General features: G+C 42.7%; 1 protein-coding gene across 2 annotated transcripts in view; it reads left to right on the forward strand.

Moving 5' to 3' along the window:
* Window positions 1-17,676, forward strand: part of LOC147112851 (HBS1-like protein) — a 179,115-nt gene that overhangs the window by 94,742 nt on the left and 66,697 nt on the right. For both annotated transcript variants that reach the window (XM_085997558.1, XM_085997560.1), the window contains exons 5-8: window positions 4,498-4,600; window positions 6,605-6,849; window positions 10,561-10,726; window positions 13,011-13,128. In XM_085997558.1, coding sequence (XP_085853684.1) covers window positions 4,498-4,600; window positions 6,605-6,849; window positions 10,561-10,726; window positions 13,011-13,128 — 632 coding nt within the window. The remainder of the gene's footprint in view (window positions 1-4,497; window positions 4,601-6,604; window positions 6,850-10,560; window positions 10,727-13,010; window positions 13,129-17,676) is intronic.

Genomic DNA, 17,676 nt, shown 5'->3' on the forward strand with positions numbered 1-17,676 from the left:
AGGGATGGGCAATAAATGAGGTCTAGCCAGTGTTGCACACGTCCCAATAACATAAAATAAAAACACATAATCAGGTAATTAGAGGATCAGCCATGATCATATTGAATGGCGGAGCAGGCTCGAAGGGCCGAATCGCCTACTCCTGCTCCTATTTTTCTATGTTTCCAATCAGCGTCTACGGTCAGAGAAGCATGGGTATATGTTCACTGGAGAGCAATAGGCATTTCTCAGATGATAGCTACATTTGACAACTATTATAAATGAGAATCTTTCCACCTAACTGTACTAAACATTGAGTTTGTTTTTGCTCATCAAGTTGAGGGATATTATTGGTGGGAGATGGAACACATCCCCATTTTGGGCAACCAGTGTCAGTATCAGCATTCTCAAGTCAGGTAGACGCAGAGTAAATCTCCTTGCAGATACAGAGTAGCAATGCACCTCAGTCCCTACCTCTGAAAGGCATCGCTTACTGCACAGTAACATTTTACCTGTCACAGTCTGTCGCCTCTCTGAGTGAGGTAGCCAGATTGGTGTCTTTTTTGTACTGTGGGCCCATTCCCACTTGGCGTTGGATTGAGATTGCCAAACTAATTTCATGTAGGATCCTCACAGCCGGCAAACAAGAACCTTGCATCTCATCTGTCTGCGTTGGATCTGAATCCAACTCCCAGAGGTAAAAAGCAGTGACTAACCCGTTGTGCCATCCAATCCCATCTATACTGCGTGTTAATATTAGACTTTGTACATGAAACCTGAGCAAATGCCACTTAAGACACCACTGGGTTTTAGGTCTTTCACTGCTGAGATGATTAGATATGAGAGGATATGTTAAAGAAAGAATGCACCCCTTGTCTCCAATATTACTGATATTAGCTCAGCTGGAACATCAAGGAAGAGGAATCTTTATGAGAATTAGCAGCTTAGACCTTTAATATTCTAAATATTTAGCTTGTTGGAGAAGTTCTTCTTTGAGTGAATTATTTTATATTAACGTATGAATACTACTTGGAAGTTATTTCCTCTGTGTATTTAGTGTAATCTTTCAACACCCTCATAGTTCTATATAGTAGACAAAAGAGACCAAGAATATATGTTCAGGTAATCCAACTGCTCCTAAACAAAAAGAATGCTGACCAGAAGGTTGCAGGTTTGGGCCTAGTTTGTGGAACTTGTATTTCTGGATCACTAGATGGGGAAGTGTTATGTGAAAGTGAGATGTTCTCTTTTTTTTTCTGTTGGAGGAGAAACCTGCCATCATCCATCATGTCTTATTTGAATTGCACTTCCTACTAGCCTGACAAAGTAGTATAGACGGCGGTTATGGATAAAACGTCTTGCTTTTTTATTAGGAGGAGGATTTATGATTGGTAGTGGCCTGTAAGGGAAAAGGAAGTACTGTAATCAGAAATTATATTAAGGATTTGCAGAGGGACAGCATTGCATTACATACAGTCATGGTTATTTTTTGCTTTACCTATGATTAGGGACAAGATTAATGTATAGGGATACTATATTAGTCACATCAATGCCTGTAAAGTTTTTTAAAAGCATATTATGTTTTCTTGATACTACTAGAATTGCAGACCTCAATGATTGTGAAGTGAAACTTGAAAGGAGGTTTTGAGAAAGATGATCTAAATCTTCATTTTGTTGTTTCATTCAGCATTATACTAAAAAATTTAGCAAGATAGCTCGGTAAGACCTGTTTGCTACAGGGCTGTTAAAAGTAAAGATAATAGTTTTCTAGGAATTCCCTTGCTTGCTATAATGTTTTTTTTACTTTAAACGTGGTGTGGGGAGGGGAGGGTGTGAAGGAAAGCTGCCCCGATGGCCTGTTGGGTAAATGCATTGCCTAATGTGGTACTGAGTCATTCAGACAACAACTTGCATTTATATAGCACCTTTAATGTAAACACAGGAGCGTTATCAGACAATATTTGACATCACTCCACATAAAGAGATATTGGGAAAGGTGACCAAAAGCTTGGTCAAAGAGGTAGGTTTTAAGGAGCAACTTAAAATAGTAGAGAGGTGGAGAGGTTTTGGGGGGGGGGGGCGGGAATTCCAATGGTTAGGGCCAATCAGCTGAAGGGACGGCCGCCAATGGTGAAGTGAAGGAAATCGGGGATGCGCAAGAGGCCAGAATTGGAGGAGCGCAGAGCTCTCGTAGGGTTGTAGGGCTGGAGGAGGTTACAGAGATAGGGAGGGGCGAGGCCATGGAGGGATTTGAACACAAGGATGAGAATTTTAAAATCGAGGCATTGCTGTCCGGGACCCAATGTAGGTCAGTGAGAACAGGGGTGATGGGTGAACGGGACCTGGTGCGAATTAAAATACAGGCAGCAGAGTTTTGGATGAACTCAAGTTTACGGAGGGTGATGGGAGGGTAACCAGCCAGGAGAGCATTGGCATAGACTGGTATGATGTCTGATTTAATCTGCAGTCTGTGCTGAGTTAGCTGATCCAAGTCTGGGAAGTAAAATTTGCTACAGTGCCCTAGGTCTAGGGAGAGTTCTTACTCCTAATGGCTATCTAGCAACTTCTGCTGAAAAGGCAAACGTTTGGCGATTGAGTTAAGGACAGGATTGGGATTGGCTGCCAAACTGCCATAACTGAATGCCTGCTGGCAATGGAGGACTGCTAGCACCAGCAGCACCATAACCCAGCACAGGCTGGCCCCTTCAGGAGAAGAGGAGAAAACAAGTGAAAATGCATTGCTCTTATTTTTGTCTGGGGCAGGGCAAGCAATAAGTTCTATTTAGATTGTACTATGAAATTAATAAATATCAACACGGGGTGTTTGGGAGGGAAAAAACTATTTTTCAAAAATTCCGTTTTTGTCATATTTTCCCAGAAGAGCTTCTGTTCCAGAATTCAAAATAATTTTTCCCATTTTTACTCAGCTGTCAATATTGACTGCTAATTCCTGTTCAAAAAGAAAATAGAAATTCCTGAAGCCTGTCTGTGAACAAACAGGGTTAAAGTGCTGCTGCTTGAAACTTTTTTTCCTTTTCAGGCAATAGGTGGATAAAGCAAAATTTATAATTCCTGGCAGTTCTTGTGGGTAGAAATGTTCTGAGAGAGGGTTGGTGTTTCTTTCACCTTCTGCTCTGATTCTGATGGGAGTATGCACTCCAGAAGGGTAACGTTGCTGGGGACATTAACATTATAAGAAAAGACACACACTTCTTACAAATACTGTCTTTAGATTTATTCGCTGTTTCTACAATGTAAACCTATTTCGGGTACAAAATTTCTCATTCTTGGTCTGCACCTTCTCGGAGGGAAGAGAAGTTGTCACCAAACTTTCCACTGCTGATTTTGATGCCTTTGCTGGGCAAAAGTGGTGCTGTACTGATACTTGCCCCTAATATAAATGGAAAAGATACTCTGACCATTTAACCAAATTAATATAAAGCGTCACAAGCTATCTTTCTTAAAGTGTAATCCTGAATCTGAAACACAGCTGTGAAATTGGTCTTTGTTTTGTTATCTGAAAGTCTGCTTTTGAATCTAAATCATTCCCTCAAAATGGCTCATTTTATGGCCTATGTGTCATAGTGTAGTACTGTTTTGGAAGTCTTGGTAAAAGAAAACCAAATTGTTTCCAGTAGTAACAGCATTTAAGTGATGCACCCCTGGTACATACAGAAGATGATCTCATGATAATCAGACTTACTTTGCGTGGAAGCAAGATAAAGAACTCATTTGAGATTTGAGTGGAAGGGAAGAAAGAATTTGGCCAAGTTACCTGTACGGTGTCCAGTTACCACATGCTGAGCCCTTTTCCCCCTAAAAGAGGAACACAATATTCAGTTACTTCAACATTTGTGTACAATTTTATGCCAATCCAAAGGCAAGTTACATAGGAATGCAGTTTGTACTAGGAAATGTGCCAGAAATTCAGGCTCCTTGTGTCACTGTGTGCAACTCATTTGATCAATTTTTTGGGCTGTCTGGAAGGTAAGTGTAGTCACTTGCTGCAGTCTGGTTGTACTTTACACTAGGTGTGTAGCAGCCCCCCTCTGAGACCTGTACTTAGAGCACAATGCTTAGCTGGTAGGATTTGTGTTGCGGGCTGCAACTCTGCCCAACACATACAGAGATCTGTTCATCGACAGGTAAAATATTATTTTGGGAGCACGGGCAGGAGCATCCACACATTAAAATGACTCTGGTACCTTTCTAAAGTGCCCATGAATGGACCACCTGAATACTTTTAAACATAGCTTCATACCACACTGGAGTTCTACTACACACAATGCCAAGGTCAGGTGGTGTGGCAGCCTTTCCAAGGGGGTGCCACATTGCTTAGTTTTGAGGTGTTCAGAAGTCTGACCTGATTCCTGAATTATTTTGCCATTTTTTGTGTCACTTCAACTAATCTGCTTTGCATTGAAGCAAAAATGGTTGTTATAACTGCATCTTTAGTAGTTTAAATTTTACTGCTGTGTATTATTCTACCTTTCTGATCTTACTGCATTTGTACTTTAGGCAAAGCAAAGGAACAACCTGCTGGAGTTGATGTCGACATTGTGCCAAAAGTAGCAAAAATGACAGTATCTGGAAAACAAATAACAGGCTTTAATATACCAAGGTAACTCTCTTTTGCCTCTCTCTTATATTGGTTAAATGTTTTAAATTGCACTTCTTGCCAGTGTCGTCAAAATTTTGATTTTTTAAAAAAAATATTAAATGTTTTTGCCAAAAGTATCGTGGGAAGTACAACACAGAGTAGAGATAGTTTTCAGAGATAAGCTTATCTTGATTAGAGGAAGAGACTGTTTTTAAATCTGAACTGTCTTGCTGAAATAGTTCATATTTCACTTTTGTTTTTGCTAAAATGGTGTGGGAAGGGGTGCATGTGTGGAAACGGACGAACACATGAATATGTTCAGAATGTTGTCTGACCTTTTCTTAAAAAGTAGAGAAAAAGCAGTCTATGTGGATAGTAAAATGTCACAAAAAATACTTATAAAAAGGAGAGAGGAACTCATTTAAAGGGTAACGAGGAAAATGTGAAATGAACCAGAGACAATTTATGTGTTGCACGAAGTTTAACTGTTTTATATTGTTAATAAAGTTTATTGTAATTCAAAGATGATATGATTCTCAATGCTTTCTCATGTCCGCAAAACTTATTTCAGGGTTTTTTTTGGGTATGGTAACTGATACTATATGTGTTGGCTGCATGGCCAAAAAAGGTACCATTTTTACTAATCAGTTAAGTGCATTTGAAGCACAATGTAAGGATTCAGAATTGTGAGTAATATTGAGAAACTGTTGCCATTACCATCTTCCTACTTGAAGTGGATTTGGTTCTATAATGACCTAATTTTTTATATTAAAAGTATGCAGCTTGGTGCGACATGGGTATTCATGTTGGTGCATAGATTGCCCTGCTTTTATAGCTGTTGTGTAACTGCAGGAAGAGCATAAAACCCAAACTATTTATCCATCTTTATTTAGCCCTATTTAAAGATTTTTAAACTGCAGTAAATACTGTATAGGAAAGCTTATATTTTCAGAACAAATGAAGACATTCTTTCATAAACGTGGAAGACCTGTAATGCACCAGTGGTTTGGGTACATTTGTGTTACCTAAGAAAGCAAGAAAGACTTCATTTATATAGAGCCTTTCACAACCTCAGGACGTCCCAAAGCGCTTTACAGCCAATGAAGTACTTTTCAAGTGTCATCACTGTTGTAATGTAGGAAACGTGGCAGCCAATTTGCGCACAGCAAACTCCCACAAACAGCAATGTGATAATGACCAGATAATCTGTTTTTAGGTATTGGTTGAGGGATAAATGTTGGCCAGAACTTCCCTGCTCTTCTTTGAAATAATGCCATGAGATCTTTCATGCCCACCTAAGAGGGCAGACGGGGCCTCGGTTTAACGTCTCATCTGAAAGACGGCACCTCCGCCAGCACTCCCTCAGTACTGCACTGGAGTGTCAGCCTAGCTTTTGTGCTTTGCTAAATCTAGCCTTGCTGTACAAATGTTATACTTATTCTGAAGGAATGGCACGTTTGTCTTTATTCTCTCTGATTTTCTCCCCTTCTGCCCCTCTGTTGACAGTGCAGTTCACACGCAATGGAAACTTCTGAATGTGGCCGAGGTTAACAGAACTAAACAATGATTGTGTAGGTATTGGTGAAGAATCACCACCATGCCCAATCTAAGGGTTTCTGGAGAATGATCAGGCCAATTTTCTCCCCCGCCCTCGCCCCCAACCCACTCTCCAGCATTGCCCACATGAAATCAATTAACTTAAAAATGGATGGAAAATTGTGGGCAACACACCTGCAATTTCACAATATGCATGTCCCATGGGTAAGGCACCTAAGTGCACATTCATAAAATCAGCCCTATAGTTTTTCTATCCTACCCAATCAGTTGTTCACTTTAGAGTCTTGTAGATTTTACTGAGTACAAAATTTGCTATCTCTGGTTAATGAAAATGTTGTTTACAACCGTAGGACAATTCCGACAGTGGCTTATTTTTCTTCTATACAGTAGGCATGAATGTGTTCTTACATTAGAAATATGAGTGTGCTTGGAAGTGTGCTGCACTAATGTTTATTTAATTGGTTATAGTGCAAATGTTGATGAGAATGACCACCTGCGAAAGGGTGCAGTGCCTGAAGAGGCTTTTCCATCTGCGGTGCTAGAGGCTGCACCCAAGCCAAATTCTACAGCTCGTGTTGCCCCTTTAACTGAAGAAGCAACAGTGGTTCAGACTCCAAGTAAAGGCTCTGCCAAAGCAAGACAGCAGATTGATGTGAAAGCTGAGCTTGAAAAGAGACAAGGAGGCAAACAGCTGCTCAATCTTGTTGTTATTGGTAAGGGATAATTGGTCTTACAGTTATAAGTGTTTACAATTATCATTTTCTTATTAGAGCTGTTATTGCAGGTTGTCCAGCAGGAGAGTACAGTGGTTTTCCAACCAGATGCACCACAGACGAGTAGGATACAGGTGTGTGCCTATATGCCATTCAGAGCACTGCAAAATTCTGGCTGTGGGAAGGCCTCAAGTGAAGGCATGGAGCTTCTTAACATTGCAGGGAAGGTGTATCATCTTATGCAATTCAGTATGTCTCCCAATAACCACTTCCAGGTCAGCAGCAGCAGATGGACAAAGTTACTTGTCGTTCGTTTTGGCAAGAGGATCGTGTGTTCTGTGACAGCAGCTAAATAGGGAAGCAAATTAATAATGTTTAGAAAAACTTTACTGGAAAATGAACCATGACATTAATCAGTAGAATAACAGTGATTGTTAACAGCAACAACTTGTATTTATATAGCACCTTTAACGTAGTAAAATGCCCCAAGGTGCTTCACGGGAGGGTTTGCAAACAAAATTTGACACCGAGCCACATGAGATATTGGGATAGGTGACCAAAAGCTTGGTTAAAGAGGTAGGTTTTAAGGAACGTCTTAAAGGAGGAGAGGGAGGCGGAGAGGTTCAGGGCAGAAATTCCAGAGCTTAGGGCCTAGGCAGCTGAAGGCATGGCCACCAATGGTGGAGCAATTAAAATCAGGGATGTGCAAGAAGCCAGAATTGGAGAAGCACAGAGATCTCGGAGGGTTGTAGGGCTAGAAGAGTTTACAGTGATGGGGAGGAATGAAGCCATGGAGGGATTTAAAAACAAGGATGTGAATTAAAAAATTATATGTGTAGGCCAGTAAAGTTTCTCTGTGATAGTAGAGCTATGAACCCATACAAGTTGCCCTTCCCATAACAAATATGGTCGCCCACAGTTTTTGGTATTTTACACACAACATATATGGATATTTCAATAAAGTTGCTTTTATTATTTTTATCTTTGCTGACATGTATTACATTTTTGTTTTTTTAACTAATATTTTCCTCATGCTCAGCAGCCAAGACCTCTCCCATAAGTGAACCCTCACTCACTACAAACCAGAGCGTACCTTTATACACAGCAGTGTCAGCTGTGGCTCAGTTGGTAAAACACTCGCCTCTGAGTCAGAAGGTTGTGGGTTCAAGTCCTACTCCAGGGACTTGAGCACATAAAGCTAGGCTGACACTTCAATGCAGTGCTGAGGGAGTGCTTCACTGTCAGAGGTGCCGTCTTTCGGATGAGATGTTAAACCGAGGCCCCGTCTGCTCTCTCAGGTGGACGTAAAAGATCCCATGGCACTATTTCGAAGAAGAGCAGGGGAATTATCCCCGGTGTCCTGGCCAATATTTATCCCTCAACCAACATAACAAAAACAGATTATCTGGTCATTATCACATTGCTGTTTGTGGGAGCTTGCTGAGTGCAGATTGGCTGCTGCATTTCCCACATTACAACAGTGACTCCACTTCAAAAAGTAATTAATTGGCTGTAAAGCGCACTATATAAATGCAAGTCTTTCTTTCTTTACCAGTATCTTTTAATGTAATGAGTTGAACAGAAACCCTTGTTACTGTATTTAGCTTAGTGGATATGTCAGGAACCCTCGTGATTTCCTTGGCTTCAGAAAGCAAAGTAGAATAAGTACTATTTGAGCATGGCTTAGATCTATAAACAAAGATCAAATTTATTAAAATAATAGATTAGCAATAACACAGTACGCCAGATTACAGTATTTTACAGAACATTTCATTTACGCTCCCTTCCTGGATACAAATTGATAAAACAAATGCAATACAGGAAACTTTGGTTTATCCGGAGGTTAACTGTCCGGAATGCTCGATCCACCGGCAAAAATCAGGAGCCGTTTCGTTAGGTTTTTTTTCTTTTCGTTGCTTTTTTTTCACCAGTCAGGCTCTGCAAGGTCTAGCTGAAGCTGTTGCTTAGCTACATAGACGCTTGCAAGGTACGGCCGACTGTTTAGAAGCAACAGGGTTTGTTGCTAGATACGGATGTTTTAACATTAGCGCTGGTTTGTCCGGCAGTTTTGATGGGATTGCAACAGCTCGGTCCCGTCGGTGCCGGATATCACAAAGTTTCCTGTACTTAGCTACCTCTACTGCAGTAACTTGGGCATTGGTATAGCCCAATCTCAGTGTAACACCTCTACATGTCCTGTCATACAGCAGTATACAAATAACTAGTGAGCTGAGAGTGAGGTCCCCAAGTAATTCTTCTGCCCTGTCAGGCTCTGTCAGTTACGTGTGGGATTTCCCATTAGGATAACGGGTTTGTTTGAGTTCAAGTCTCTCATTTATTCCCAAGACAATGGAAATCAAAACAGTGTCTATATGAACAAATGCAGCTGTCACTCACAGTATGCTTCAGACATCTAACTGTCTGCTTTCAGCCAACCAAGGTATCAAGTTGCCAAACAGTCAGATTGAAAATACTGATACCTATGTAGATAGGTATCAGGAAGTACTTTGGCTCAGATCAACACTAATGCAATTAACCATTATTAATAAGTGAAAGCCAACTAGGGTCATGACAGCCATATCTTGTTACATCGCCTGTGGACCTGGTTTTCCTCATGTTCCACAGATTCTAGCCACAGCTATAGGATATGGATTCTAACTCAACTCACTTCTCCTTTGTTTCATTGATAGCTGTCATAATATTAATAGGAATATTTATATAAAAAAGATGTTGGATTTTTTTGTAAGTACACACTAGCATAGGAAAGGAGTAAGAAAATGGAAAAACAATTTTCCACAGCTGAAATGTTCAGTGTATACAAAGTATTGGAAAATGCTTCTGTTCAGTCGATTTTGCAGATGTGTGTCTGCAGAAAGTTACATCTGCTGATTACTTAAATAGTAGTTTGCTTTTGCTAGTAATGGAAACGCTGGTTCAAATGAAACTTATGGTTTCAGGTACTATTTTTGTATCCTTTTCCTTTCACATCTTACATTAAAAATCCCAGAGTACAGCACATCACATTGTTTGTAGTAGTAGTGTTTCTAGTAATTGTGTAATGCTCACTGGTTGAATCTATTGTTATTGAAGCACAGATTTTTATTTACTAATTTTGAAGGGAGCTTCAAGGATAACCTGCTTTTAAGTAATCCAACTTGATACTGAAATGGTTTATATTTGTATAACCTTTTCTAATAGACTCTACAACAGGATAGGCAGGATTCCCTATGTTTCACCCTTTCCTGAGTGACTGAATGTTACTGAGAAAAATGGAGACAAGATGGCCTCCCTCAAAAATTGGGATTGCGAGTTAGCCATCTCCGTCTCCTAGTGACTGAATACAGAGGAATATTAGCAAATACACCACAAGGTGTGTTTTAAGCCATACAGACAAGGAAGAATGCACGTTCGGTCCCTGATTTATGGTGCATTAGCAGGTCTCAGCTGGGGCAATGATGAGTGCATGACAACTGGTGTCAGGCTAGATGAGGGGGAAGAAGTCTTTGGAACGAGAAATGGATGGCCATCCACTGCTGATTCTCATCTTCCAAATTTTACACCTACAAATTGCTCCCTATTTATATCTTTAGTTATTTAGCAAAATGTGGGTAGAGTGGGTCCCTTTCACAAGTACCAAATATTTGATTTATTAAATAAGCAGAATGTGGTTTATTAATATAAGCATAATTGTTCTAATGTTTGTGACTCTAGGTCATGTAGATGCTGGCAAAAGTACTTTAATGGGCCATGTACTTTACCTTCTGGGAAATGTAAACAAACGTATTATGCACAAATATGAACAAGAATCAAAAAAAGCAGGAAAAACCTCGTTTGCCTTTGCTTGGGTTCTGGATGAGACAGGTGAAGAAAGGGAAAGGTAAATGATTTTCCAAGTTTGTGTGTATGTGTGAAAATGTATAATTATGTGTGTGTTATACAAATATGCTTGTAAATTTTTTCTAGCCACTGTGTGATACCATGTACTGTCGCTAAGCGGGAAATGTAGCATCAGAATTTGGGAGATTTAAAAAATATTCCTCACCCCGCTGGTTCAAGTAGCAGTAGTGGAAGCATGAGAGCGGGTCAGTTGTATTAGATGGAAGACCAATAAAGTGAGTTGTGGGAGAAACAGAGAGAGCTTGCCCTTAAATTAAAAGAACTGTTGATTAATACTTTGATTTTTATGATTTTATTTTGGGACTCAACTAGACTTTTGATGTTATCTGTAGATTATCTGGTGTTGAGGGGTTTTTTGCCGAAACTTATTATGAAAAGTTTTTGTCAAATGTAGCTACGAATGCACCCAGTATGATATTTAAACTCATTCTCACAGAGAAAAGTACTATGGACGTGTATGTCTTGACTGAAAAAATCATGTATTGTGACTTCATATTTTCAGAATTTCTGATGTGGCCTTGGTTTTATTAATATATTTAAACACAGCATCCTCAGATCACCATTTGAATCAGAGAAGCAATACCTGGTTCTCCTCGTTGGGATCTGTGTAGTTTTGTAAATGTTGTTCAACCTAATTTCTTCCAGGTTCTGTCGATTGGTACTCCTGAAACAGTTATTATAACAATGTAAAAGTCAAACTGAACCAGTACAATGTTGTGGCACTGAGCATTGTAACAGAGCGGGGAATGCAGACCCTATCCACCTGTTCCGCTCAGCTTCCAATTCCAGCCATGCTACAAGAGCAGGTTCAGCCGGACACTATGGGGGGAATTTTGCCAACCCTGGGGAGGCGGCTATGGAGGCAGGACTGCGGGGAAAATGGCAGAAACTGGGAGCGGGTACCGAACCCCCTCCCAACCCGCCTCCGTGCCATCTTCCCGGGAGGCGGGTCCCTGACTCGCGCAGGGATCCGTCTCCTCGAGGCGGGAAGGAGATTACAGCCAATTAACTGCCTGTTAACAGGTAGTTAACAGGCAGTTTTGAGGCTTATCCCCATTTTACCCCTGCAAGTGCAGGCTTCCCGACGTCGGGAAACCCCACCAGGGTCAGTGAGGCGAGCAGTGGGTCTGTGGGGGTGAGAGGGGTCGAAAAGTTCACTGTGGAGGTGAGTGATGGGTGCAAGTGTGGAGAGCTAAGTATGAGAGTGTAAAGTGTTGGAAAAAATTTACTTACCTTTGCTTCTTCCTGCAGGCTTCAACCCTTGGGGATCCAGAGGTGCCTCATCTCAATGGCAGAGATGGCAGAACGGCTGCTGCATTCTCAGATGCAGCAGCCATCTGATTTCTGCTGAGGAAAGAGTTTTGGTGAGCCTTCAGTACAAGGGCTCACCATAGAACAGAGATTGTCAGGACAGTTCATCTCGTCATATGCTGACGTCTTATGTCACCAGCTTTCCCTTAATTGGCCGGTAAGGGCGGGCTTAACGAGGTCAATCAAGGGAAAATAGCGTGGGTTGGCTGGACGTCATTGGGGGCGGGACTGAAGCCCCACAACCAGCAGTCACGCCCCCAATGCGCCCCCATTGACAAAATCCAGCCCTATAGTTTCTCCTTATAGGAGGCAAAGTAAACCAGACCAAGATATGATGTCTGTCAGATATTGGTAGAAGTCTGGAAGCAAGCCACCCAGCCACACTAGGACAACAGAGGGATGGGATTTAGAAATATTGGAGAAAAATTAGAAGTGTTCTATTCATTGGTATTTCAATATTATCAGCATACAAAAAACATTTGTCACAAAAAACTTTAAAAAAAATAATGGGTTTGAATGGAGCAGAAGGTTAGATACCAGTATTCCCCCCTGGAACCTGGTTCACATCTAGTTCAGCTTGACAAAATGAAAATCTCCACTCTCTGCTAAATGTAAGGATCCAATGCTAAGTGAATTTCAGTGATCTCAGTCCAGTTCCCAACGGCATGAACCCACAACACACAACTGCTGCAATTGGTACTAAATTCACAATCTCACTCAGTGTGACTAGTGTGAGAAATAAAAACTGGTGCAGTAGTGGGTTGTATTCTGAGGTTGGGGTTGAGACCAGAGTAGTGGCACCTGCGAGTTCTTGGTGTTGATCTTGGGTGCTCGAAATGGAATTCCATTCTCCCCATATGTCTTGCATAAAAGGACTAAACAAGTGGTGCAATGTAAGCATGTAGTCATTGTGTTCAGACAAAAGATAAAAATGACTATTCTGATATTTTCAGAGGTGTAACAATGGATGTAGGAATGACAAAATTTGAAACTAAGACCAAAGTGATCACATTAATGGATGCACCAGGTCACAAAGACTTCATTCCAAACATGATTACAGGTGCTGCACAGGTAAGGGAAAACATCTTTCTGATCACATTTTTCACAAGTTGCCATGCACCAAGTTTATATAAAAAATTTAGACAGGATTTTGATAGTTGAACTCAGATTTAACACTTCAATAATCACATCTCTCAACTAATTTATCAACTAATGTATTTTCACAGTATTTAAAACCATTAACCTCAAAAGTATTTTAAATGTTCGACCATGACTGTAACTAGAATGGGTGGTTATGCACTCCAGTTTACCCCACTTTTGATCTAATAATTCCTTATGCTAGTGTTTTTCTCCAATTTATTTCCATGGGAACCTAGATTTCTGTCTGTCTCTACTGCTGGTGAGCACTGTTCAGACCTGTGATCAGAAGTGGACTTATTTCTCTCTCCAAGCTTAAACTGTCTGGCTCTAAACCTTTCTTCTCTGAGCTCATTCCCTGTCTCTCTGTAATATTCAGAATTTCTCCTCTACACGCCACAATTATGTTACGACTTAATTTGGTGCATGTTTGTGCTTTTGGCACATTTAATTACCTGCTCTACTTACCATTTATTTACCTCAATCAATACATTAAATTAAGTTAGAATTGAGCCAGAGCTGAGATGCCCTCCTCGCGTCAGGTCAGTGAGTGGGTAACTAAAACATATAAATTTAAGGTCAGCACCAAAAGAATGGTTAGGATAATTTTTTTTTACGCAGCGGGTTTTTAGGACATGGAAGAGTGGTGGAAGCAGAATCCATAATAATAGCTTTTAACTGAAAAGTGGATAAATTAAAAGGGTATGGGTAAAGTGGATAGCTAAAAGTGGAACTAAGTGGATAGCTCTTACAGAGAGCCGACACAGTGGACTGAATTACCTCCTTCTGTGCTGTACAATGCTATGATTCTGTAATTATTTTTCTTCAGCAAGAAGCTGCCTTTACTGTTTTACTGAATAAACTGAATTAGTCATAGAGTCATAGGGCTCGATTTTCATCGGACCGTTGAGGCGGGATTGGAGGCGTGTGGGGGGTTAAAATTGCAAAAACTGGCGGGCGGGCCCAACCCTCCCTCCATCCCGCCTCCAAGCAATTTTTATTAAATCGTGTCTACTGGTTCCGTCTCTGTCCCACCTCCAAGAGGCGGGATAGGCTGTTAAGGCTCTTAACAAGCACTAAGTTGCCTCTATAATGCCATTTTGATAGGCCTTGGTGGTTTTAACCCTTTTCCGGCGTGAAGCACGCCTGTTCTGAAACACGACGGTGAAACCTGGCGGGAGCATAATTGGATTGCTGACTATTAACTGCAGCTCCACCATTAAATAGGATATTTGATCAGCCATCATTTGCAGGTGGCAGGACTTTGTTGTCTCAGGTCTGGGGGAACTTTTAGAAGGCATAACCACAGCTGTGGAAGGTTGGAGCCTGACACCCATCTCCAGTGTGACCTCCTGGGAAACCCCTCTCGCCACCTTCACTGAGCGCTTCCTCAACTGAGGCATATACCAAGTAATCCAAAGCCCTCAATGTGGAAGTCCAATTAGCAAAATGATACACGCCACAACTACAGCAGTAGCCATCGGATTTTTTATTTACAGTAATCATCTGATGGCTTTTTAACATAAAACATCAAATTTCACCCAAGTGACTACCCTTGTGACTATTTGTGCAGTATCTTTCTCTTACGCATGCTCCTACGTGGTGCTTCCCCTGTGGCTTCAGCAGATGTGGAGGCCCCTTGCTCACTTTCCTGCTGCTCCTGTCTCAACACCTTTGGCGGACGTCCTCTGGGGTTGCGAGCCTGTGAGGGCTCGGCAAAAGTCTGCTGCTCCTGTGACTGTGCAGGGGTTGAGACGCCAATCTCAGATGGGTGTGGACTCTGGTGGGGCTCTGACCGAGGGCTCTGCAGTGGCATGGAAGTGTGAGCGCTTGGAGAGGAGCCCCCACTTCCTTGATGTCTGCTGCCAACTTCCCTCTCATGGGTCAGGTCCCCCTCAGCGCTTGCAAGTGGCTTGAGAGCACCTTGCTGCACATCAGGGGGGCCATGGGGACCCGTTTCTGCACTGGCAGTCCTACTCAGAAGGACTTCCATGAAGGTCTGGTTTCTCTGTTCAATAGATGACCATCGCTCCTCCAGAGATGTCATTCTATTCTGAACACTCACCATGTTTTCTGCACTCTGGCGACTTATCACCTCCATGGAGGTTGCCATCCTTTCCATGGTGATGTGTTCATGCGCCAATGACTCCACAAAGGCTCTGCTCATGTTCGCAATGGACTCCTCCATTCGCTCCACACTCGCAGCGACCCTGGAGACAAAACCTGACAGAGACTCCTGCATCTGTCCCTGGAGTTCCAGCACCGCTGATCTTATGGATGGACCCAGAGGCAGAGGGTCGACATGCAGCTGAACCGAGCTGGCAGAGTCCTGCGCCCTCCGACTAGCACTCTCCACTGTTGTCCCTGTCTCCACAATCTGCTGATGCTCATTTGTGAGCTGTGATACACCAGGTGACAACACTACTCTATCTCGCGATGGTCCCACCGAGGTATGAGTGTCTGCGCTGGTGCTGGGTGCGCTGAATTCTGCTGACACTGCGCCCTCAGAGGTTGCAGCTTCCTCTGAGGAGTCTGGATGCTCAGGCTCTTTCTCCTGGCTAGTGGGGACGGGTGCTTGCGATGGTCCTGTGAGGGAGTAAAGGAAAGAGTCAGAGATGTGATGCCAAGGTTACATGCACATTGCATATTGCAGATGATCATAAGTCCATCTGTTAGAGCTTCAGAATCATTATCAGCAACTCATGCAATGTCATTGAGAGAGATGGAAAACTATTTTGTCACCAGCTTGCTGTGATGCACCCGTCTGTCAGTCCCCCACTTGCGCATCGTCCTCCACTCCCACGATTTCCAGGACCGCATCCTCCCAGGGGGTGAGGTGGGCTACTGAGGGTGGCCCTCCTCCTGTCCTAGCTCTTTCTCTCTTATTATGAGCTCTCTTTTCCTGCAATGAGGGAGACAAGTAGAGTTTGAGTGAGAATGAAGGAGTGAGTGTAGAGAATCCATAGCATAGATGCTTAGAAGGAGACAAAGATGGAGTGAGGTGGCAAGACCAAGGGCCCTCCCTGTGTGTTGTCAGCATAGCATCACAGTGATAGGGAGTGTGAGGGCTGCATAGTCGAATAGTTAAGTGAATGTGACCATAGTGAGAGAGGGAATGGGTAAGGGTGCATGGATGTCAGTGTCAAGTGGGATGTGGAGGAAGAGATTGCTAAAGCTGAGTGTTGGTGAGGAAAGGCAATGGGGATCAGATTGAGGGTGATGGGGAAATTCATACTCACTTTTCCAGTGCGCAGAAGGTCATGAAATCTCTTCCTGCACTGAAGCCAGGTTCTGCGGGCTACTGACAACGAGTTGACCTCCTCTGCCACCTGGATCCACACAGCCTTGGTCTGCTGGGGAGGCTTCTTCCTCCCTGAGGAAGGGAAGAGCACCTCTTTATGTGCTCTTGCTCCCTCCACTAAAGCCTGCAGGGCAACATCATCGAACCTGGGAGCAGACCTAGGTCTCTGGCTGGCCATTCTTCCTCCAGGACCCTCTCACTGCAAAGGCCAAAAGGTTGGCAGTCTGCAGAAGAAGCAAGGCTTGTTGCAGACCTTAAATGCAGCAGCAATGATGACGTCATCGGAGGCGACTTTCAGACTGGAAAAACTCATTGGTCATGGGTTCCCACACGTTGGAACTCAATTGGCCAATTAAGTTAGAATCACATCATTCTCCAACATCGATTTAGAATCGGGTGGATAACACGAAATGCGGATTACACGACCCCAGTCCGCCCTGAATCAAAATCCAGCCCATAGAGTTATACAGCACAGAAAGAGGCCCTTTGGCCCATTGTGTCCGCGCTGGCCATCAAGCCCTGTCTATTCTAATCCCATTTTCCAGCACTTGGTCCGTAGCCTTGTATGCTATGGCGTTTCAAGTGCTCCTCTAAATGCTTCTTGAATGTTGTGAGGGTCCCTGTCTCTACCACCCTTTTAGGCAGTGAGTTCCAGATTCCAACCACCCTCTGGGTGAAAAAGGTTTTCCTCAAATCCCCTCTAAATCCCCTGCCCCTTCCTGACCCTTATCTTGAAATTATGCCCCCTGGTTATTGACCCCTCTACTAAGGGGAAAAGTTCCTTTCTATCTACCCTGTCTATGCCCCTCATAATTTTGTACACCTCAATCAGGTCCCCTCTCAGCCTTCTCTGCTCTAAGGAAAACAACCCCAGCCTGTCCAGTCTCTCTTCATAGCTGAAGCGCTCCAGCCCAGGTAACATCCTGGTGAATCTTCTCTGCACCCTCTCCAATGCAATTACATCCTTCCTATAGTGTGGCGACCAGAACTGCACACAGTATTCCAGCTGTGGCCTAACTAGTGTTTTGTACAGCTCAATCATAACCTCCCTGCTCTTGCCTTCATTAGCCGAGGCATAGAATATAAGTATCCCATATGCCTTTTTAACCACCTTATCTACCTGTCCTGCTGCCTTCAGGGATCTATGTACATGCACACCAAGGTCCCTCTGATCCTCTGTC

This window comes from Somniosus microcephalus, chromosome 9 (assembly GCF_052327205.1).
Source record: "Somniosus microcephalus isolate GS21.2 chromosome 9, FLI_Smic_1.0, whole genome shotgun sequence".
Taxonomy (NCBI): domain Eukaryota; kingdom Metazoa; phylum Chordata; class Chondrichthyes; order Squaliformes; family Somniosidae; genus Somniosus; species Somniosus microcephalus.